This window comes from Pleurodeles waltl, chromosome 6 (genome assembly GCF_031143425.1).
Source record: "Pleurodeles waltl isolate 20211129_DDA chromosome 6, aPleWal1.hap1.20221129, whole genome shotgun sequence".
NCBI lineage: Eukaryota > Metazoa > Chordata > Amphibia > Caudata > Salamandridae > Pleurodeles > Pleurodeles waltl.
The window spans coordinates 903,285,079-903,309,218 of NC_090445.1; the positions used below are offsets into that span (position 1 = coordinate 903,285,079).

At 43.4% G+C, this 24,140-nt stretch overlaps 1 protein-coding gene across 2 annotated transcripts in view; it reads left to right on the forward strand.

The window, feature by feature from the left end:
- PTPRE (protein tyrosine phosphatase receptor type E) overlaps positions 1–24,140 on the forward strand; it is a 939,227-nt gene that overhangs the window by 829,794 nt on the left and 85,293 nt on the right. For both annotated transcript variants that reach the window (XM_069239717.1, XM_069239718.1), the window contains one exon: positions 19,353–19,478. In XM_069239717.1, the coding sequence (XP_069095818.1) occupies positions 19,353–19,478 (126 nt within the window). The remainder of the gene's footprint in view (positions 1–19,352; positions 19,479–24,140) is intronic.

Sequence of the window (24,140 nt, forward strand, 5' to 3'; positions counted from 1 at the left end):
CAGCGCCCCTCGTGTGTTCACGAAAGTGGCGGTGGTTGCAGCTCATCTGCGCAAGTCAGGGGTGTCAGTCTTCCCCTACCTCGACGACTGGCTGTTGAAGGTGGACTTGCCCCAGAAAGTCATCTCCCACCTTCAGACTATGGCGAACCTCCTGCACACAATGGGGTTCACTATAATCGTGCTGAAGTCACACCTGACGCCCTCTCAGACGCTCCCTTTCATCTGAGCTGTTCTGGACACAGTGCAGTTTTGGGATTATCCTCACGAAAGGCGAGTCCAAGACATTCAGGCTATAATTCCTATCTTTCAGCCTCATTCTTGGGTTTCGGTGAGACTGACTCTGAGGCTGCTGAGCCTCATGGCCTCCTGCATCCTGCTAGTAACACATGCCAGATGGCATATGCGAGCTCTGCATTGGGACCTGACGTTCCAGTGGGCGCAGCATCAGGGGAATCTCTCTGACATGGTCCAGATCTCGGAGGGGACTGAAAAAGGCCTGCATTGGTGGCTTTCGAATCCGCATTGGGCCCACAGCAGATCCCTCTCCATTCCCCAACCAGATCTCTCCATAGTGTCAGACGCATCACTTCTGGGTTGGGGCGGCCACATGGGAGCAGCGGAGATCAGAGGCCTCTGGTCTCCGCCGGAGTCTGGTCTCCATATCAGTCTTCTAGAGCTCCGGGCGATCAGGCTTGCGTTGAAAGTATTTCTTCCCTCTCTCAAAGGGAAAGTAGTGCAGGTGTTCACGGAAAATACTACTGCTATGTGGTACTGCAACAAACAGGGCAGAGTCAGGTCCTGGACCCTCTGTCAGGAGGTTCTACACCTCTGGACATGGCTGAAACATCAGGACCTTACCCTGATGGTTCATCATCTGGTGGGTGAACTCAGCTGTCGATGCACAGCCGATCACAAGTGGTGTCTCCATCCGGTGGTGGCGCAAGGCCTCTTTCAGCAGTGGGGAGAGCCTTGGTTAGATCTGTTCGCCTCCACAGAGAATGCGCAATGTCAGCTGTTTTGCACTCACTCAAGTGGAACTCCGGCATCCTTTACGCTTTTCCACCCATACCACTTCTGCCCAGAGTTCTCAACAAGGTCAGGAACAAATGGGCCCAAGTCATCTTGGTGGCCCCGGACTGGGCATGGAGAGTCTGGTATCCAGAGCTATTGAGCATGTCCATCGATCCTCCACTCAGACTGCCTCTTCAGGCGGATCTCCTGTCGCAGCAACAAGGGACAGTTCTTCACCGGAACCTATCCAACCTCCACCTACATGCATGGAGATTGAGTGGCGACAGTTGATGACTTTTGATCTTCCACCCGACGTCTCTGATGTTACCTTGGCGGCCAGGCGGCCCTCAACCAAAACTGTATATGCCTGTCGTTGAAATACATTTGTGGCATGGTGTACCAGCAAATCTGTTGATCCCCTCTCTGCCCCTCTATCCGAGGTTTTTCTGTTCATTCTTTCTTTGGCCCAGCAGGGCTCTGCTTTGGGCACCCTTAAAGGGTATTTATCTGCCGTTTCGGCCTTCCTTAGGTTACCTGATCAGCCCTCACTTTTTAAATCTCCTATTGTGAGTAGATTCCTAAAAGGCCTCACCCATTTATTTCCTCCCACTCCATTTATCATGCCTCAGTGGGACCTCAATCTTGTCCTTACTTACTTGATGTGTACTCCCTTTGAGCCGATGCATAATTGTCCATTGCAGCTCCTCACCTTCAAAACTGTCTTTTATGTTGCTATCACCTCTGCTCGCAGGGTGAGTGAGCTTCAAGCCCTTTCATCTAAACCTCCATACTTGTCTGTACACCCTGACAAAGTGGTGTTGCACACTAAGGCTTCTTTCCTTCCAAAGGTGGTTACGCCTTTTCATGTAGGCCAGTCCATCACCCTGCCTACTTTCTGCGCACCCCCACATCCTTCCCATGAGGAGGAGAGACTCCACCGTCTGGACCCAAAAAGAGCGTTGGCATTCTATCTTAATTGTTCTAAAGATTTCCGGGTGGACAATCAAGTCTTTGTTGGGTATGTGGGTGCGAAAAAAGGGAAGGCTGTGCAAAAGCGTACCATCTCTCGATGGGGGCTTCTTTACATCAAAATGTGCCACACTTTGGCCAAGAAGCAACCCCCCTAAGGGCTTGCATGCTCCTTCCACCCGAACAACGGCTGCTTCCACTGCGTTAGCACGCGGAGTTCCTGTCCTGGATATCTGACAGGCAGCTACGTGGGCGTCCCTGCACACATTTTCTAAACATTACTGCCTGTGCAGTTAGGTCCGTCAGGATGGCTACTGTGGTCTGTTCGGTCCTGCAGGACTTCCTAGTATGATCTTGGTTGGCAGTCCACCTCCGAGGATGGCATTGCTTGTGTATCTATTCTAAGGTAAGGAATCTGCAACTAGAAGTCTCTATCAGATGTGCAAGTTACTTACCATGGGTATTGAAATATCTGGTAGAGACATATTCTGGTTGCAGATTCCTTACTGCCCACCCATCCTCCCCACTTGCGAACTGATTTCTGGGGACAGGGATTCCCCTTTCATGTCCTTAGCTCAGGTGCACCAATCTCAGTGTTCTTAGTAGCTCTGTGCTTTGGCGTGGAAAGTCGTTAAAAGAAACTGACATCACTGCGCGAAGGCGGCGTCTATATACTACTCCCGATAGTCATCACGGCAACTACGACGCCAATGATGCCCGCGGAGTCGACCGATGCCACCTACTGATGCGCAAGGGTATTGTTTGAAGAAAAATCTCAGGATCCAGTCTGACACCTGGGGGAAATTCTAAGGTAAGGAATCTGCAACTTGAATATGTCTCTACCAGATATTTCTTTTCCGAAGATAAGTAACTTGCACTTCAAAGGATGGCCCATTAGTGTTATTCTGTATATGTAAATAATTCTGAATTCCTCTCCTGTTTCTGATGAGAAATTGAACATTTGTTTTTGTGTTAAGCTACAAAGAACATCATATTTAGCAGTCAGGTATGAGGCAGATTGTGTAGTATTTATTTTATAATGACAACAAAAATAAAACAATCGGGTGTTCCATCTACAACCACAACATGAACCTGAAAGACTCAAAAAGACAAGCAAACATATTTTAGCCCTATGCATTAAGATACTTGCATAGACGTATTGCCCATGGCAGGGTTTCTTCACACTCACTTTCTGTGTTTTTCAACTGATATAGGTACTTGCCTAATTCTAGCAGCTATAAATGTGGTTCAGTTATTGCAACAGAATCAAACACAAACAAGGATATATTTTCATATTTTACAAAAAGTTTAAGAAGAATGCTGATTTAAGGAACTGAAATTCAACTGAGTATAAATTATGATGTTGCATTCCCCTGTACAAATGGCCTACATATTTTTACATCTTCTGTTTAATTTTTTCATATTTTACTATCATATTATGACACAATGGTTTGTATTTCTTGGCTGGACAACTTTTCCATACTGTAGATTGTTTGATTTATGGGGACTCATTATTGTATCATTTTAATGTGATTAGCTATGGCACTGGTTTTTGGTCCTTGGAACCTAAAGTGATGAACAACTGTTTTGGCAATTCCACTCACGTTTTCTGTGGGAGATTCATTTTAAGTGTATTATCGAATGGATTTTGATGACAGGGGTACTGCCTGGTTAGGGATCATGTTATATGCTATTATCACTCTTCCTGTTGTTTTTGAGACAATTATCACTGTGTCTAATTGCAACCCTGGAGGTATAACCGTAATGTGGCTAATATAACCTCTCAGTTGATAAGACTTGGGAAGACCTCTGGTTCTTTAGTGACCCCTGCACTAGGATAATCACAAAAGGGAATACCACACAGTGGCTGCTATGCGGTTAGTGCCATAGAGGTGGACCCCTGCACTAGGATAATCACAAAAGGGAATACCGCACAGTGGCTGCTATGCTGTTAGTACCATAGAGGTGGACCCCTGCACTAGGATAATCACAAAAGGGAATACCGCACAGTGGCTGCTATGCTGTTATTGCCATAGAGGTGGACCTGGTACCACCAGTAACCTAACATATCCATGGCTCCTTTAAGCCTGTATAGCAGAGTGTTATAAATGCCAATATTCCACCTGTAATGAATCATCTGTCATTAGAAGTTAGCTCATCTGAAACTGTAGTTACTACCCGTGAAACCTATATTTTGTTGATGGAAATGCATGTTTCAGCTTTCTTTTCAACAGTTTTTATAAAGATCACATCAGCTGCCAGTAAGTTTGTAATGAAAGCAAAAACACTCACCTACTGTTAAACCTGTCTCCTAAATTCAGACAACAAAGCATTTCTCCTTTTGTTGTTAGATGGCCTTTGAGAGGGTGGTTTCATAATGTCACATTCAGTAATTTACATGGCATATTATAGGTTACATCACAAAATAAGTGACAATTATATAAGGCTGTTATACTTATATATATATGAGGGTTCTCATATTGCATATCACAAGCTATGCTGACTAAAATGCGTATGGTCCTGTAGTATTTTCTCAAATCTGGCACAGAGCAGTACATGTGGGATTACCCACATACGCCTGACAGAAGCACAGATTTGCCTGTGCAGTTTTCAAATAAAGACAAATTCATTTTCCTGGAAGTAATTGATACTTAGCTGTTCTCATGCTCACTTCCAAATAAAACATAATGGGTCCAATTCCAAAGATTTTGCTGTGAGAAGATACGAGCTACTCTCGTAGTACTTATGGTTTATTCCATGAGCACTCCTGGAATTCAACAGGTTGACTGTCTGTACCACAAAAGCCTAGCCATTACAACAACCTTGTTGAATGTAGGTAAATTACCCAGCTGATTTTGAGAAGGTCAACGTTTCAGTGGGAGAACAATACAGTTTCAGTTTGCCTGGTCGAAAACATGTTAAAACATGTTATACAATTTTAAGTAGATGCTATGTTGTACTGGCACACTGTGAAAAGTTGCTGGTGAAACATGGTTTGAGTACATCACTCACAAGAAAAAGTACATCTAAATGCAAAAGCCTTTGTAGATGTTAGTACACATAAAGGTGAGTTAACCCTACACATGCCCCATTGCTGAAATAGATTTCATAGGACAGTTCCTATCACTGATAAATCTCAATGATGGAAATTAAATCAAGGGAAAGTTCTTCTGAGTTTCAGAGTGACTAATTCTTCTACCATGAACTCTGGGGAACCATTAATTAGACTGAGGCCCCAGGAGACTGAGATTATTAATCAGTGCTATGGGTAGAGACGCAATTAAGTAAACCCTCAAGGTTGGTAGGTAGATCTCTACAGAGCAGTTAGATGATGGACTGCCCATCCTCTTTTGTGAGGTCTAACTTAAATTCTGCACATCCAGTGATCGATGGAAAGCAAATGATGAGAAGTTGTCAACCATCCTACAGACCTTAGGCTGTAGCTTAAATATCACCTTTGTGTCAATTGTGCTATTGTAGAATGATAAGCTTAATGAAAGCAGTGTGTGTGCATTAAATAATAAAGATGATAGTGCTGAGTGGCATGAGATGCTGCATGGTAGCATGAGGCATTTGTTTGAAATGTCATGCTAACAGCGATGTAATATAATTTGCCAGAAAACACTTGAACTACACTACAGCCATATCATAGATGTCCATTTCTTCCAAGCTCATCAGGAGGAAGTTGCAGTGAATGCTCTCAAGTTAAACTAAAAATCTAATGGTTCTGATACTGTTGCAGGTGCTACCTCACATAGTACACATGAACCTAGAGGTGAATGATAACAAACAAAGCATTTGTCAGACAGTGTGACAAGTGAGACATTGAAAAGCAACAACACTGAGCATATAATGTAGTCAAGGGAGTTGTTATGTTGAGCTATATGTTGTGACATCATCTGTTGGAAATGGGGGAGATTGGGAGAATCCTTCATTTATAGAAAGTGATATAGAGCGCTATCTTTAGTGTATGCTGGCAGGTGATATAATATAATCCAGTGTTGATGTGCTATGAATGAACAGTGCCTACATCTTGAGAAATCATAGAGTAGTTTATGATGAGTGAAGGGGGCTTTGAGTTTGTGATAAAAGACACTGATGTAAAGAGACTTTGCTCATAAGTGGTAAGGGGAGTTTGTCACACATAGAGCCATTCCACTTGATTGAAATAATGGTAAATCTGGGGACTCCTTCATTCAGTTTACAACAAGCATATATGTTTTATACTTAATTTATAAGCACTGTGCTTTGTATCTGCAACATAGAAACTAAATGAGAAGCTAATACTTTCTTATATTAAAAATGCTTTATGTTAACAAATCCGTGGTTAGTGCATAGATGTTCATGTTGCAGGTCTGTACTTAAAAGCTTGGGTCTTTAAAGGAAAAGGTTTATATGCCTATTTAGAATTGGGTAAATGCAGGACATCAGTCAAAAAGTATGTCATGTCCACCATATTACAAGTATACTGATGTCAATGGCACGCCAATTAACAGTCACTTTTTGGCGGATGTCCCACTCTGCCAAACTCTAAAAATGGCCCTTAATCCTTGAGAATAATTTTGACTGGGTAGAGTTGGAAGATACCAGGGAAACTTGTGCCTCCTGTGGGCAGTGGATCACAATAAGGGTCATGTAAATATTATAATTTTCCTGGTAAAAGTAAGAAAAGTTGCAACGTTGCATGCAGTCAAATATTTTTGTTAACAACACTTTGCATAAACATTTGTGGGGACAACATCTTCTTGGTAAAAGTCGTTTTTTGTTGCAAGTGCGTTTTAAAGTCAAACTTACCTTTGTGGAACTTTTCCCTGCCCGCCTTTTCAAAGCTTCGCTATCTTAAGTGGATTTCTCATAAGTTGAAAAAATAACAAAGTTTGTGAAAGAAATCCTTTGCAGGTTTGCATACCCATGATGTATTCAATCATGTAGTGTTCCAATGCGAATCAACAATAAGTCTTGTTTACAATTCTTTAATATACTGAGAATTCCCATGGCTTTTATGGATACGAAGGAGAATACAACTGCAGCCTGTGGCAATGTCTTTCAAGAGCTCAGACCATCGTCTGTGTTCCTTGGATGTATTAAAATACCCTTTGTTACACCTGGCATCTTTGGTGTGGTTCCCCTATCTTTTTGCCTCTGCTTCATATGTTTTTTACTGTGTGCTGGACTTCATTTTTGCTGTTTTTGGCACTCTGGGCACTTTACCACTGCCGACCTCTGCTAAAGTGCAAGTGCTCTCTGTGTAAATTGTATCTCTAATTGTTTTTTCCATGATTGGTATGTTTGATTTATTAGTAAGTCCCTAGTAGAGTGCACTAGAGGCGCCACAGCCTGTAAATCAAATGCTACTAGTGGGCCTGCAGCACTGATTGTGCCACCTACATGAGCAGCCCTGTAAACAGGGCTTAGACCTGCCACTGCAGTGGCTGGGTGTGCAGTTTTGAGCTGTCAGTTCGACCAGGCAAGTGTACACACTTGCAAGACCCAAACCTTCCCTTTTTTGTACATTTAAGTTACCCCTACGGTAGGCCCTAGGTAGCCCCATGGGCAAGGTGCAGTGTATCTTAAAAGGCAGAAATGGGTGCAAGTAGTGGACCCAAAACCCCCTTCTGGATCAAGAGAAACCTCTGCCGAACTGAAGAGCCGGAGGAGGAGTACTGCCCCTTTGCTGTGTGTGCTTTGCTGGGTTGGCCCGCAGTTGCTGCTTCTGCCCTAGAGAGGACAAAGCCTGGACTTTGCTGTGTATCCTGCTTATGAAGTTTCTCCAGTGGCCTGAACTGAGCTTACCACATGTTAAGAAGTCTCATGGACAGTAAAGACTTCAACTACCAGCCTATGGGTTCACTTGCTGTGGACTCTAACTCGCTAGTTGATGTCTACTCCAGTTTCTGGGCCCTGGGGAGGGAAAGCTGGTAACAAACCAAGAAAAACGAAGTGAACCGACTTTGGACGACACCCGGACTGATGCCGCTGCCTGACCCCACGATGCTGCCTGCAGCTGAAGCCGTGGTCCCCACTGAAGTGCGAAGACCCTGACAGACATCGCAGGCCTAACGCGGCAGCAGCCACTGACGTCCTGTGACTTTTTGATCCCGAGTGCCGTGTCACCAATGTCCGTGACACCCACCTGCAGACCTCTGGCGTGACCGGGATCCCAAGAGATCGCCCCACCACGTCTTCTGCCACCGGACATTGAACCTGCCAGAGTGTAAGGAGCCAACGCTTCACACCGATGCAACCTCATCTGCACTGCTCCGCAGCAAGGACCCAACACTTCACACGGATGCCTCCCCTCCACTGATCCACAGCATCGGAACAAGCGCCACACCGGATCCAGCGACGCCTCGCTTCCCCAACTCTGTACACGGCTTATATCCTCACAATCAAAAGGTACTGTGCCTGGGGGTACATGCGACAAATTGAAGCATTTGTATTTTTTAAGTGCTATATTCAAGTTTAATCTTTGAAAATTCATAACGTTGCTTGTATATGTTAGATTTTTGTCATTTTGGTTGTGTTTTACCCAGATAAATATTGGCTATTCTTCTAAACTAGTGTTGATTGTTTTTGTGGTGTTTTCATTGTGTTACTGTGCGTGTTAGTTCAAATACTTTACACATTGCCTGTGAGATAAGCCTGACTGCTTGTGCCAAGCTACCAAGGGGGTGAGCAGGGGTTATCTGAGCTGTGTATCTCCCTTCCCCTGAATAGAGTGAGGGTCCCTGCTTGGACAGAGTACAAACTGACCGCCAACCAGAGTCCTGATTTGTTTCATTCACATCTTGTTTATCATGAGTTATTACTGTGATTACTATTCTCCACTTCAATTTAATTTCAAATATAAGTTTATTTCAGTTAAAAGTATAAATCATAAAAATTGTCACTAATAAAAATTACAGAATGTAAAAATATCAACGTTAGTATCAGACAGTTACAGAAAAATGTAACTCATCGTTATCATTCCATACATTAAATACTTCTAGTTTAAACTGCACCTCACAAGTATTGACTCACTTCTTAAGAATCTATTGCAGCACCTACCTTTTTCAAAAATAAGAAACCTGATCTGCAACTCTTGAACTTTTCCCCCTAAAGGACTGATAAAAGGATATTTTTTCTGAATAGGATTAAAATATTGGCAAAATAACGTAAAGTGTGCAGAGGATTGTGTAGACTTATTATCACAGGGACAATAATTATTTCCTTCTGGGAAACAAAACCCAAATCTAAGGAAGAGGAGCATATGATAAATTATTGCTTATTAGTAGATTGCATTCATATGAAGTGGACCCTCAACCTAAATATTGTTTAGTCATGGATTTCCTTCGCATTATATGATTTCATAGTGGGTTTTCCAGATCTTATACTTCTCTGTATAAGGCTCAGAAAGGGTCTTTGTATCTAGGTTTCATTTTTGTCTACTATCCATGGTGTGTATAAGACCTTTGAGTGATCCATTTCTACAGTTTTGTCATGTAATTTAACCATTTTGTTGTACTGTTGGCTTTTCTAGGTAGACAGTCCTTTATAATTTAAGGGTTGAGGCAGTGGCCATGTTCATGCAAATTGCAATCCACGTTAATATTCCAATTCTAATTCCCTGTGGCTGGAAAAGTGAAAAAGAGCTTTGGTGTAGACCTAAATGAAATCTACAAAATATAATTTCTTCAGTTTGAAGTGATATAATCCCAAATATTAACCCCATCTGTCATTATGAGGATACACTTTCTCTTATAATTTTTCATTATGTGCGTTATGGGTCTGTTTCCTGGTTTTCATATTAAATCATAAACCGTACCTGTAGAATAAGCATATTTTGTGTCCTCTTTTTTTCATTATGTGACATCATCTTTTATTGCCTTTGAATATCATGCCCAAATAAGGGAAAGTCTGACCTCTGTCCAGAAGCTTGTTTTAATGTAATGAGTACAGTCTCTTACTCTCTTAATTCTCACAGTTAGTAAAAATATTTTGTAGAGATAGTATGTAATTTCAGGCTGCCCATAAAGAAAACATAAGCATTGTTTAAGTTGTTAAGGGCATTACGGGTATGTGCCAATATAGATGCATCATTTGCATAAGGAAATAGTGGTAGCATTTTTTTCACCTAACATTAAGGTGTCCTTGCACTTGAATCTCAAACATTTTTATTCTATCTGGATAGGTGTATAAAGTCTTATTGAGCAAGGGCACACCCTGGCGTACCCCCTCTCTAGTGCAGTTGCTTCAGTGCATCCACCGCTGGACCATATTACACATGTATTTAAATTGTGGTGCATTTGTTTCATTAACTTTATATAACATGGTCTAGACACATCACATCAAGAAGTGCTCACAGTATAACTCTAAATACCCAATCAAAGACTATGCTCAGGTCCATACATGCCAAATGGAGGGATCCGTTTGAGTGACCATTGTATTTTTCCATAATGAGATCGAGGTTCAGACATTAATCTGTTGCTCCCAGCACAGACCAAATGCTGTATTGAGATACTGCTATAGCTCCACCCTCTTGAGCCCATAGTTGAATTCTCTTCAAACTTCTTCAGATAAGTCAGTAGCATTTTGGATTTCCTATGTTCTTTTTTTTTTAAATGAGTACAATAATGTTCCTTAACCAGGAACTAGGTATTGTGTGTCTGCTTGTTACATTCATAATGTTAACAATATAGGAGCCCACAATTCCTTTTAAACTTGAACAAATGAGTAAGACCTCTTCCAGGCCCACGTGCCTTGCTAGAATGACTTGAGGACAACTCTGTCTGTAATGTAAAAATCAGGGACTCATCTTCATTAAAATTAATCATCACTCTCAAGAATAGAAATTTCTGTGAATAAAAAGGAAAGATGTTTTAACCATGTTTCCTCTGCAATGTGGGAGTCTGCTCTTGGTTGCATGAACTGTGTCATTAACAATATTCCAGAAACCAACCAGATCCTTACAGGCACACGCCTTTTATAAATCTTCCCATGCCTTCATTCTAATAGCAACTTCATGATTCTTAATAGCTTGGGCTTGCACCTTCCTTCTAAGTTTAACTTTTTTCCTGATCACAAATATTCAGCTTCAATGCATAATGTAGTTTACAATTAGCATCACTACAAACACAGTCACACCACCCAGCAGGGCCATGCTTATTCATAAAGAGCGCCGACCTGTGCATCGTATAGGCCGATTTCCCTCCTTAATGTAGAGGTGAAAGTGCTGGCCACGGTACTAGCCACATGCCTTCAAGGAGTTATTACCCCTTTAGTTCACAGAGACCAATCCGGCTTCATGCCGGGACGGTCCATGAGATATAACCTGAGGTGTACACATAACTGGATACATACCAACTTGCACCGCTCGGACCCCCACATATTTTTGGCCCTGGATGCTGAAAAAGCATTCAGTGGTGTTCACTGGCCCTTCCTGGAAGGTACTTTGGAGAGGTTTGGGGTGGGTCCCAGATACCAGGAATGGGTGCAGCTACGGTCAGAGTGAATGGGACTCTCTTGCCTGAATTTCCTATTGCAAGAGACACCCAACAGGGTTGCACCCTGCCCCTCTTACTGTTTGCACTCACTATAGAATCCCTAGCATGCAAGATCCGTACCCACCACCAGATATATGGGTTCAGGCTGACAGAAGAGTGAAAGGAGAGAGAATGTATCTCCTTATTCACAGACAATAGCCTCCTCTACGTAGCAAAACCTCTAGATTCTCTGCCATGCCTCTTCCACATTTTCACGAAGTACAGGAGTTATTCTGGGTACCAGATTAACTGGGATAAGTCAGTGTTATATGCACCACAGGAGGACATGGTTCTCCACTCCCTTCCGGGTCAACTGAAATATTCCAGTGAGGGTTTCAAATACCATGGCATCTTTATGACACACATGGCAGACCAAAGGAGGTTTTTCCGGCACTGGAGCGGGATAAACTGGCCTTTTTATGGGAAAAGAAACAGCCTTGCGCTCAAAACCCTGCAATGTAATCTTTACAGCAGGGGCCTGTCCCTCCCGAACGTGGAAGCATATTATTGGTCTGCGCACCTGATCAACATTAATGACTGGACGTTTGCCCCCAGTGACCACCCTACTTTTAGGCTGGAGAGATTGCAGTGGGAGGGGAGGTCTTGTTTCCATTATTTATATGGTGCTACAGGAGTGCAACACCTACTGCCCGCTATGCAGCCTGGGCTAGAGAAACCAAGGTGCTGGATTGTATGTGCAGACCCACCAGGATCAACCCCCTGTGGGAGGGTGGTTGGTTGTCAGAAATTGGAAAATTGACAGGATTTGAGACATGGGATCGCATTGGAATTTCTAATCTAGGAGATATGTTGGAGGGGGGAATCTTGTGCCCTTTGCTGCACGGAGGGACGCTTATGGGCTCAGCGAGACACAGTTCCTCTACTACGCTTGACTGAGGCTTGCTTGGAGGGCGGAGGGCCTACCTGGGATGGAAGTACCAGAATACACCCTCCTGGAGGGTGGACTGTTGACCGACTATTTAACGGTGAAAGCCGTCTCTATGCTGTATAGGACAATTAATAATAATATGCCGTACACCCTTAGTAAACTACGCTGCTGACGGGAGGCTGACTTAGGGGACATGAAAGATATCGACTGGGAAGCCGCGCTGATGTTTCTCTGAAAAGTTGCCATCAGGTCGAGGCTGCAACTTATTCAGTTTAAGAGCCTTCATAGGATCTATTATGATAGGCAGCATCTACATACTATGGGGAGGGCGCAATACCCTAATTGTGTACGATGTCAGCGGCAGATAGGCACCTTTTTCCATACTATATTCCCGGTACTTCAGGAATACTGGGGAAAGATTGTGGAGGAACTACAGGGGGTGGTTACGGAGTGGCTACCGCTTGTCCCCAAATACATCCTCCTGGGCATGCCCAATGATGTAGATTTGCCCAGGGCAAAACATTTATTCTGCAATCTTGGGTTGGTGGTGGCTAAGAGAGACGTAGCCTGTTTGTGGGGCGCAGCAACTGGTCTCACGGTTGAGACGTGGAGGAGAGGAATGGATGGCTTCATGATGGCAGAAAAGGTAACATATGCAAACAGAGGCTGTCCGAGAAAGTTTGAAAGGATATGGAGTGCTTGGTTGATGTATCATTCACTATCTCTGTAGGAAGGCAAAGTCGGGGGTTACATGAGGGCTCATGGAGGTCTGTAATTTATGGCAGGATGGGAGGGGGTGGGACTGGGACTCATGCGCAGGAGAAGGGAACCTACATAAAGAACTGTTTAAGACTATGCCAGAATGTCTGTGGGGGTTTTTGGGGGCAGGAGGAAAATACAGTTGCAAATGCCATTGCTACTTTTGGTTCCAAAGTACAGTTCTGTATGTATTTTTTAATACGGTGTGCACCAGTTGAAAGAATTTCATAAAAATAGTTGGGAAAAAAGATAGTAGAGACCCTTGTAACTATGAGCCTGAGGCTTTAATCCAGCTACATATTACATTTTAGCCAGTTGGTGTGTACTAACACCCTGGTGGATTATGGCTCAGGCAATCTGTTAGTAATGCAGTTAGATTTTGAGGGGTCCCCAAGTATTTTATTAGTATATTTTTATAATTCTTTTATCTGGGATTCCCAAACAGAACATTTGTGTGCCCTAAGGTACTTATTAGAAGAGTTTGAAGAGACATATAATATGCCTTATTCAGTTATTTTATTAGGGAATTTTAATTTGCTTTTATGTTCTCTGGGTTGTTTGTCTTGGGTGTCCACTTTGAAAATTCTGTGAAGGGTAATACGCCTGATGATGCAATCGATGATTATAACTTGAGCACGGTGCCTCCTAGGGGGAATCTGTCCCCACTTTCACTTGTCGAGGGGCTTACACAGATTGGATTATAATTGTCCCAATTTATTTAGCCCAATTTGAGCTCCAGATTAGAATTCAGTATTCACAATTCAATGATCATGATACTTTGATCCTGTCTCAGGATTGGTGAGGGTGTAATGATGATCTATTCAAGGATAAGGGCCCCAGCAATAGTGAAATTGTTTCTCACGACCAGGGTCGCTGAATAAAGTGGAGTAAGGTTACACCTGATTCCTTCATTCACATTCTTTACTCCACTTGTGAACAGGACTTTTTATTATGTATGGGTGATTCCACAGATGACAAAACCTCATAGGTGCTCTCACTAGGATTAGTAAACAAATTGCAAGTAATCTTAAGGTCCCTAGCCATGGTAGTAAGGACAGCAGAGGAGAAAGATGGTTGAATTCCCGCTGTTCCAAGACCAATCAAAATCTATTGGTTGCACTGAAGGGTATTCCGAGATAGGGACAAAATTGTGAAGAGGAGGAAGGATTATAAAGATTCCTTAGCAACCCGAAGCAGAAAGATTAAAGAGCAAGCCTTGGAAGATTTCTTCAATCCTCATACTCTTAGTAACAGTTCCAGGTTTTGGGTAGTTGTAAATCAGCCTTTTTAGGGTCGAGCCTACGCCGCATGCGCTTGCGCATGCGTTTCGCTAAGCAAGACGCTTTAGTAATTAAAAAGGGCTCGGAGCCCTGTCTACGTCACGTCAGTGTCTGTCATTGGCTTGTGGGCTTGCCTGTTAGAATGTGCTTGATTTCATTAGTGGAAGGCATGCTCATGTCATGCCTTTTCCGGTGGATAGCCCTCCTCGAGCTCATCGACCAAGTACAGAAAACATGCGAGGCTCGCTGTTTTCTGTGTGGCTCATGGACTACTTTTTCTCTATTTTCCCAGCGCGATCTCGCTTGGCAGAAGTCGAGCGCTTTACAAAATATCGGCCCTGTTACACAGTTAATTGCACTTTTTCGGGTTACGTACATAAATGCACTTTTGCCGATAGATTTAATTACCAGTGAAAAGTCGGGTTAGGAGTTTACAACGCTGTCAGCTCTAACACGAGCAAACGCAAGACCCGTTGCATTGCAAATGCTTGTTTCACTGGTGTCGCTAATAGCGCAGTAGCTTGTACCATTTCCCCAGAGGTCTGGGTAGGGCACTTCTCTGGGATTTATGGGATTATATCGGAGGTCGCGTCAGGCCCGCTATCTGACATTCCGAAAGCGGACTCCCCTTTAGACTTCACAGAAGAAGAGATTACAGTTGCTGTTGCTGACATGACTAGGAACAAGGCCCGTGGGCTGGATGGGGTCCCTGCTGATATAATTAGGCAGGATCCCTTGGTCTGGGGTAAAATTCTAACCCATGTATTCAATACTGCTTGGAGAAAGAGACCTTTGACCACCAGAAAGGTGGTATAGAATTTTGTTGAGCCCAAAGTCAGTCCTGAATCAGGTAATCATCAGCGATTGTATTGCGTTAGATAACGGGGACGCTATCCCATGGCTCCACTATGTAAAATGCACGTTGGATAAACTGGGTTGTCCAGTATTATTTGGGTCGCCGGATATGATTACCAAGAAAGAGCTGCCCTCCATTAAAAATCTCTTTTTCCTTAGAGTCAAAGCTAACAGAGAACCAGTGGAACTTTTGAAATTGTTGGTTAGGGCCGTTGGTTAGGGCCCACTCCTTTGTAAAAAGTGGTTCATCTCTGGAACCATATTTAGTAACGGTAACAACACCTCACCATCTTTTTTTATTAACCAGTTTTAGATTGAATCTTCTAATTAGGTCTTAAAGGAGCCCCAGGGTAAACACATTGTGGAAAACATGGGGCCTTGTCTATGCGACAAGTTGAGCCTCAAGACACCACACATTTTATCATCTTTTGCTGCCAGTATACTGATTTACAAGATCACTATATTGCACCTTTACTTAGAGGGATGGGATTTTTCCAAGTAAGACCTGCTCTGCTCTACTTACAAATGCTGACAAGCCCTTCAGTCTGTTTTAATGTGGCTAGTTACTTGTCGGGTGTTGTTAGGAATAGGAAGCCACGCTTGAAGTACATGACTTGCTTTTGCATTCTTGTTCTTTACTGTAATGTGCATTTGGGTGCTTTTATGAATATTGCTATTTTAATTTATTTATTGTTCTTTTTCTTATTGTTGCTTGCTTTTATAGTTTTTAGTAACCAAATAAAGATCGAGAACTGAACTGAACTACATCAGCAATAACTATTTGTGTCAGTTTATATGGGTTCACATTAGTCATACTAGACCCATTTTTAACAATACTTTCACAAAATGGGACAGTAACAACAGAAATATAAGTGAATTGTAGTCATTTATACTCTAATACCAGAGATTAGGCACTATATTACATGCTAATGACTTTAAAGTCTTGTACTCTAGTGTTTCTGTAGCCTGATATGAAAAAAATAAAATCTGTAATACTGGAAGAATTATAGCCCTTGTAAATTGTTATTAATTAATTTGCGAGAAAGAAGAAGAAGAAGAACGTTAATGCTTTTTTTGTATCAGACCTAGGAACAAAAGGTTTAGGTAAGATAAATAATGTTACATGAAAATCTTTAGTCATATATTCTCCCAAGACCCTGTTGCCTAATTTGTTTTTTATTAAAAGTCTGTTGCATGAAATATAGTGGGTGCAGCTCAAGGCTTCCATTTTCCCCTTACCACTGAGAATCTAACAATGTTGATAAACAAGTAAAATTAGTTGGAGCTGGTAGATAGAAGTTGTTAATATAAAAGTTAATTATTAGCAAATAATATCAGGTTAAATCTGAGTGGTGAGGCAAGAATGTTGAGAGCCAATATTTAAAGTGGTCATCTCACAATCAAAGGAAACATAAAACGATAATAGAATTCCTTTGCTCTCCCCCATAAATGATGGCATGGCACACAGGCTATAGGACTCACCACTATCGATAAATTATACAAGTGTAGCCGGTTTCCTGAAAAGGAACAGCATGGTATATACTCAAATTATTTGTTGTCAATGAGTTTAGAATGGAGTCTGGCTTTATTCCATGAAATGAAGTTAAGCAGTTTTTCTGCATTTCTGTCACACTTACCCCCATGCTTTCGCCATGAAGCTTAATTGAAATACACAATAAACAGAAATCTTCTATGTAGCAGTATAGCATAACAAGCCAATGTAACTGATTCAAGTTTTCCAAGATTGAGAGCATATTTGCAAGTGGGCAAATATTTGATGGAAGACAAGTAGAAGAAAGTTCTTTATATTGCTTGCCAAATTTTAGTGTTTAAGTCTTAACTGAACAATAAGAGAACTCAGGTAGGACAGAACATAAACCTGTGCATTTTCCCAACCACGAACCAAATCTCATGAGCATTGGTTTACTTAAGTCGATAACAATACAATCACTTTTTCATAGATTTAGATGACGTACCAACCCAATAAAAATGTTTAACCATGATCATTTCATCACAGCCTACTTTTTGCCCGTCCCCAATTGAGTATTTTCCAATGAAGCACTGCACTTTTAAGTTGGTCAGTGCTATTTTATTGTAAGACCATCAGTGAGGGAACATTCCACAGCACTATCACATAAGGAGCAACTTCCAGAGGCAGCTGTTGAAAAGGGAGTTGATCTAGTTTCCCACTCCTGGTGTTGATCTCGAAAGATGGCACAGGAGTCCAAGGATTACAGTCCAAAAAGGACTGTATATTGCCACTCCTAAAGCTTTAGCCAGATCTTCCACACATTGCATGTTTGGAAGTCTCATATGTGAACTACCGTTTTTAGATTTAGCTTTAGCTAGGTCTCCCATTTCGTACCAAATTAATCTTTTATTATAAACTCTTCAAATGCATTCAGCCTGGCAACCATCTTTTAAAATACGGGCAAAACATCTTCTCGGCTTTAACCACAGTTTCTTCCAAATTTATTGGGAAACATCCAGACGACAGTTCTATTCTTGTGCTTAGCTTCCGTGTTTTTTTCATCTTTCTGTTTATAAAAGAAGTATTGTTATGAGGTGCTCTGTGTTGGCTCAAAATATTTATTAATGGCTCAGCTTCTAAGGATGAGTTACTTATTTCATGCGGATTGAAGAATGGAGACCCTTGCTAAGAGCCTTCTGTTGTGTTGGAGGGAAAAGCACAATCAGTTGCTGCTGCCTTTTTCGCTATGTTGATGCACTGCTCTGTCTTTCCTCATTTATAACTTTCTCTTCTGATCTGTATTTCCTCATTTTCCTCATTTATAGCTCACTTTTTCCAAGCAGGTTTCTATGGTATTGGAGATACCATGTCTATTGCCCATGGTACTGCAGCTTTCCTTTTACCCAAACTCAAGTTAGCAACCAGATAATGGCAGTGCCCTAATTAAAGATGTTGAACCAAGAAGCCAAGAGACGTGGCACAGCCCAGCCTGTCACTCCTTTTGACAGGTCACAAGCAAGCCCTCCCTTGATCAGGACTTCACCCGAGTACACCTATACATCTCCAATGCAACTGGAGACCTAGTTGCCTCTTGTGGTGTGGTGAGCGGAGGGTGAGATCCAGTGACATTTTGGAAGAATTTAGGCTTCGGAGGCCCAGCCCTTAGTGCTGCACCATACACCCTGTTGAATACTTCCAAACAATGAGAGACCATGTCGCCTCTTGTGTCACAGTGGGTGGGATCAAGTCAAGTCTCAGCAGACTCCTCTATTTCCTGGCCATAGAACTATAGAGCTGCACTGTGCCCCCGGTAAAAACGTTCTGTGCAGTTGTTTTAGGGGAAATTCATTGGCTTGCATCATAAAGTGATAAATATGTAGAAAACTGGACATTTACATTGTCTGTGGCAACATGTGGCACTAGAGGGCCAGTGGCTACTCCATCTTAGCAGGATCTATCTATGTGCTCTTTGGGAGACATCTGATGTCTTATTTATTGAAAGAGGGCTATTACACCTAATATTGTAATGAAAGCAAATACACGTGAGTTCATCTTGGATGTGTGTTCATAGTTTAAGGCTTGCTTGCAATCATACAAGAGACGTTTTGTCATTTTTTTCTATTCTATGTTTATTTCTGGTATGTTTAAGGCGCTCTGAAACGTGATGTCCTGGAGCTTTTAAAAACCAATAAAAATAATTATTATTTCTGCTTACTTCTGGAATTTGAAATTTAGAGAGAAAACATAATTGTCCTGTTAATGGGAACGAGCATTGGAGAAAGTAATAGCAATAACAGCCTATATAAAGCACAAAACATTTCTGATTACAACCATCAGAATTGCACCCAATGTTTACCCATTTCCTTGACCAATAGAACTTGTTTGTTTTTTGGCATTCTATTTTTATTTTGAATTTCACATTCCGTCTTTGGCATGGGCGCTTGCACATTATTTGACAATTGATTGCACTATTTTGGACTGGTGAAGCACAAATAAAATCAGCTGCTTTATTTTAACCAATCCTTACTCCTACAGAGCAACTATGATTGTATTGAGTGCAGAAGAATGAGAATTAATTTGTTGATTTGTTTTTGCAGGAGAAATGCTCTCAGTACTGGCCAACAGAATTGTCTGTATCTCATGGAGAGATTAATATAGAGCTTAAAACGGACAGTCTTATGGATTCAATAAGTGTTCGAGACTTAATGGTCACGTATAACCAGGTATTTTCCCTATTTCATTCTATGTACAACAAGCAGAAAGTTGTGTGTAGTTCCAAAGAAAGGTAGATGAGACCAAGATCACAAAAGAAAACAGATAAAATGGTGGTTTTTGTGGGTGTGAAAAGGTGACATTAAACAATAGAAAAAACATTTAACAATTTTTGAGCACTCAAAGTATATTGCATATTGTGAGCCCTTTCGCAGCCTCCTCTGGCAGACAGCAATTGCTGGACAGTATGGTTGATGGGTACTGATGTTAAGAGCTAATGTCCCAGGGCCACCCATACTACTGCACTATAACTGGATAACCAGGTTAATGTCATTGTACAGCCGACTCAGCACAGGTAGCAGGTCTGGAACTAAAATCCATATGACACAGTAGTCACACATAAGGAACGCAAAGCTGTATCTGTGCTACATGTTTAAAAATTTAGAGGTGTTTTTAAATATAGGTAGCCTGTGGATGTTAAAATGGTGATCAGCAAAAAAAATAAAAATCAACCGCCTTCTGCGGCCAAAACGACAACCTTAATTAATTGTATATTTCTCTTTGGCCTTGGGAGAAATTAATGAACATATGTTTGGGAGAAATTAATGAAAATATGTTTCAAAAGCCCTAAAAAAAGCTTTAATCAACAGAACACTCACCTCCCAAAAGACTGCTGGAATTATCAACTGACAAATGATACTTGATTTTCAGTACGAAAGAAATGGTTTCAAAGTCAGTGTTTAAGTAACCAAGTAATGGGGACACTGGTGATGCGTTGGTTGGTGAACAGTGCTTACTGAACACAGTTGTAGAGAGAGACATTACAACTCTAATTGGTCCCAGAGTCAGTCCTAATACAGAAGTACTAATGATGCCCAAATAGATGTAATGCCACAGTGGTCCCCTAAGAGCACCACATTACAGAGATCTGTATCTTTTAATTGGAATGACATGGACACATTTTTAGGGAGATGCGGTACCTCTGCAACCTGGTACACCCACTGAACAAGCCATTGTGAGACATATTCTTATTACCATTGCTCATTTTAGACCTCTGTGCCTAGTGAATAGGCCAATTGGCCTTGAGAATCTCGAGAATTTAAAAGGACAGGGGATTTCTCTGACCATTTAAATACTGTTTATGGCTATTATGCAGGGACTGCCTATGCCCAAAGTTGACATATTCCTTGCTCTATCTGACCCATCCATCTGTCAGCTATACCTGCAAGTGCCATAGAGTTAAGCAATCTACAGGGTAAATGTCCAAAGGTTAATGTACAAGTGAAAGGTCCATCCAACCTTGTGTCATCTATCCTTTTCGTATTTATCCTTATATCTTTCCTTGAGCACCGCTGTCTTTAGTTGTGGTGTTAAAACTATGAAAGTGATTTAGTGAGGGCAAGCCTAAAAATATGTACTATTACATCTTTATTATTTGCAAACTTCTTTTTCTTACCCATCTCTCAAATATGAAATGCCTTGTTTCCACTGAGTGACAGGCAGCACAATTGGGCAATTCTGATGGATACTTGTACACTCTGACCTTTCACCTTGCGAGTCACCCCAGGAACTAATCTGTATCTAGAAGACTCCTTGCAATAGCTTCTGCATCCTTACAGGTTGTGCCATTGTACATAATGACAACTGAGTATGCTGACATTAGTTTCTCTTTCTTCATGCCCTTCGATGTGGATCCAGAGATCCTCTCCTGATATTGTCTGTCTTGTTCCCAAAGTTTTTGTTAAACGTCTAAAAGTGTGCGACAAGCAGATTTCAGTCACAGATAGACATAACATGCATAGATTTTTCTTTGTTATCTCACCACCAAATACAACGTGCAACAAATTCTCCCTGAGGCATCTAAAAAATTATTAGGGAGCACGAAGCCAAACTTTATGTCGCTGAATAGAATAATCAAGCCTGGACCTGTTGCAAGTCATGAGGTCACTCCCAAACCCATACCAAGGGGACAAGTCCCCAAAAATATAGAAAGTCCAAGCAAGGCTGTTCACCTCCTCAACACTTTGGGGGTCATTCTGACCCCGGCGTTCTGAGACCGCCGGGGCCAGGGTCGGCGGGAGCACCGCCGACAGGCCGGCGGTGCCCCGCAGGGCATTCTGACCGCGGCGGTTCGGCCGCGGTCAGATGCGGAAAACCGGCGGTCTCCCGCCGGTTTTCCGCTGCCCGTGTGAATCCCCCATGGCGGCGGAGCGCGCTCCGCCGCCATGGGGATTCTGACACCCCCTACCGCCATCCTGTTCCTGGCGGGTCTCCCGCCAGGAACAGGATGGCGTTAGGGGGTGCCGCGGGGCCCCTGGAGGCCCCTGCAGTGCCCATGCCAACGGCATGGGCACTGCAGGGGCCCCCCTAAGAGGGCCCCAAAAAGAATTTCAGTGTCTGCCTAGCAGACACTGAAATTCGCAACGGGTGCTACTGCACCCGTCGCACTCCAGCAACTCCGCCGGCTCCATTCGGAGCCGGCTTCATCATTGCTGGGTCTTTCCCGCTGTGCTGGCGGGCGGCCTTTTGGCGGTCGCCCGCCAGCACAGCGGGAAAGCCAGAATGGCCGCTGCGGTCTTGTGACCGCGGTGCGGTCATTTGGCGGTAACCGCATGGCGGGCGGCGACCGCCGCCCGCCGCGGTTAGAATCACCGCCTTTATCTCCAGTAAGACGTGTGCTTGAAGTATCAAACCATGGTTTCCATGTCTGATTTGGACCCACTTCCAGGTCTGCAGACGGTGTGCCTGTAGATCACCAGGCCATTGTCAACACAGGAGATTGCAGCCTTCAAGAGGTCTATGCTGCAACTGTAGAAATGGTTCAGAATTTCCCTGGTGCACCTTCTAGCTCCACGGGTATAATGGGTCTTCCAGCACAACTTCTGCAGGCAGGTCCTTCACCTGAGCTTACTTACTTTGTTCAATCTCATCCTGTTCTACCTTTATTGTTGGGCAGTGCCTGGAACCCCTTGGTGCAGGCTCTGCCACTTGTTCATGTTTTGTCCCCAGCATTCACAGTGGAGGTGCTGGTTCCAGATTCCTGCTTGACAGTATTGGTGGATTCGTATCCAGTATCGGCTAGGCCATGACCACATGGTCACACTATTGCTATGGAACAACCTCATGTTGAGGATAACTCTGCTCCTGTCTCCTTGCATCAAGAGGATTGAGCCCCTCAATGACTTTGACCTCAATGATGCTCAAGAACTCAAGCATGTTCCTTATAATGAGGACAATGAGAGGAGGCAAACAATTTGCTCCCACTGACTGCATTGATGCAGGCTTATACCTTGACCTCCAAACTGCCACTTGCTTAGAAAGTTCACCAGAAACAGATCTTTGGTGGTAGTAATACTTACTTAGAGCCACAGAAGTGTTGGATTTGCAGTTGCCCACAGAAGAAACTATGGCTAAACGTTTGGCAGAGATCTTACAGCCTGAGCAATCAACTTCAGAGCACTAGCTATCTTTATTGAAGCCTTGACTTAGTTCGTCATGGTAGCCTTCTCCAAGCCTTCCTCGACCCTGACAGTGAGTCATCCTATTGCTCCAAGACATAGGCCTGCACTTGGTGATCCAACCTTCTTGGTGCAGCACCTTACTCCTGGGAGTCTTAAAGTTCATGCCACTATATGTAAAATTAATCCAAGCTTATCTACCACTTCACCTCCAAAAAGAGAGTCAAGAAAAGTTATACTATATGCAAGGGTGTCTTTTCTCTGGCTATCCTGGCATTCTGGTCGTTGAATGCTGTGTGCCTTTTGGGTCACCACACCCATGCCTTCTAAGATATAATGAGTAACATATTGCCCCCCTTACCAAGGCTTTTTTGAACTTCAGCCCATAAACTGTACAGCATGGCCTGTTCACACAAAGTACATTTTGAGGTCCAGCTTGGACACTATGGCGGTCATTCCAACCGCGGCGGGCGGCAGTAGCCGCCCGCCATGCGGTTACCGCCGAATGACCGCACCGCGGTCAAAAGACCGCGGCGGCCATTCTGGCTTTCCTGCCTGGCCGACGGGCGACCGCCAAAAGGCCGCCCGCCGGCCCAGCGGGAAAGACCCAGCGACGATGAAGCCGGCTCCGAATGGAGCCAGCGGAGTTGCTGGGGTGCGATGGGTGCAGTGGCACCCGTCGCGATTTTCAGTGTCTGCTTTGCAGACACTGAAAATCATTATGGGGCCCTGTGAGGGGGCCCCTGCACTGCCCATGCCAGTGGCATGGGCAGTGCAGGGGCCCCACGACACCCGTTCCTGCCATCCTGTTCCTGGCGGTTTTTACCGCCAGGACCAGGATGGCGGGAAGGGGGTCGGAATCCCCATGGCGGTGCTGCAAGCAGCGCCGCCATGGAGGATTCCTTGGGCCAGGGGTAAACCGGCGGGAAACCGCCGGTTGCCCTTTTCTGACCACGGCTTTACCGCCGCAGTCAGAATGGCCCAGGAAGCACTGCCAGCCTGTTGGCGGTGCTTCCGCGGTCCCCGGCCCTGGCAGTCATGGACCGCCAGGGTCGGAATGACCCCCTATGATCTTTGTTGACCGGGCTATGGGCACCAGTGTTGTGTTCATCACCAAGCTTGGGTGAGTGCCACTGCTCATGAATACACCTTAATCGCATTATAGAATGTGTGTGCTCAAATGTACTAAATCACTCATTGAAATTATGGAGTCCT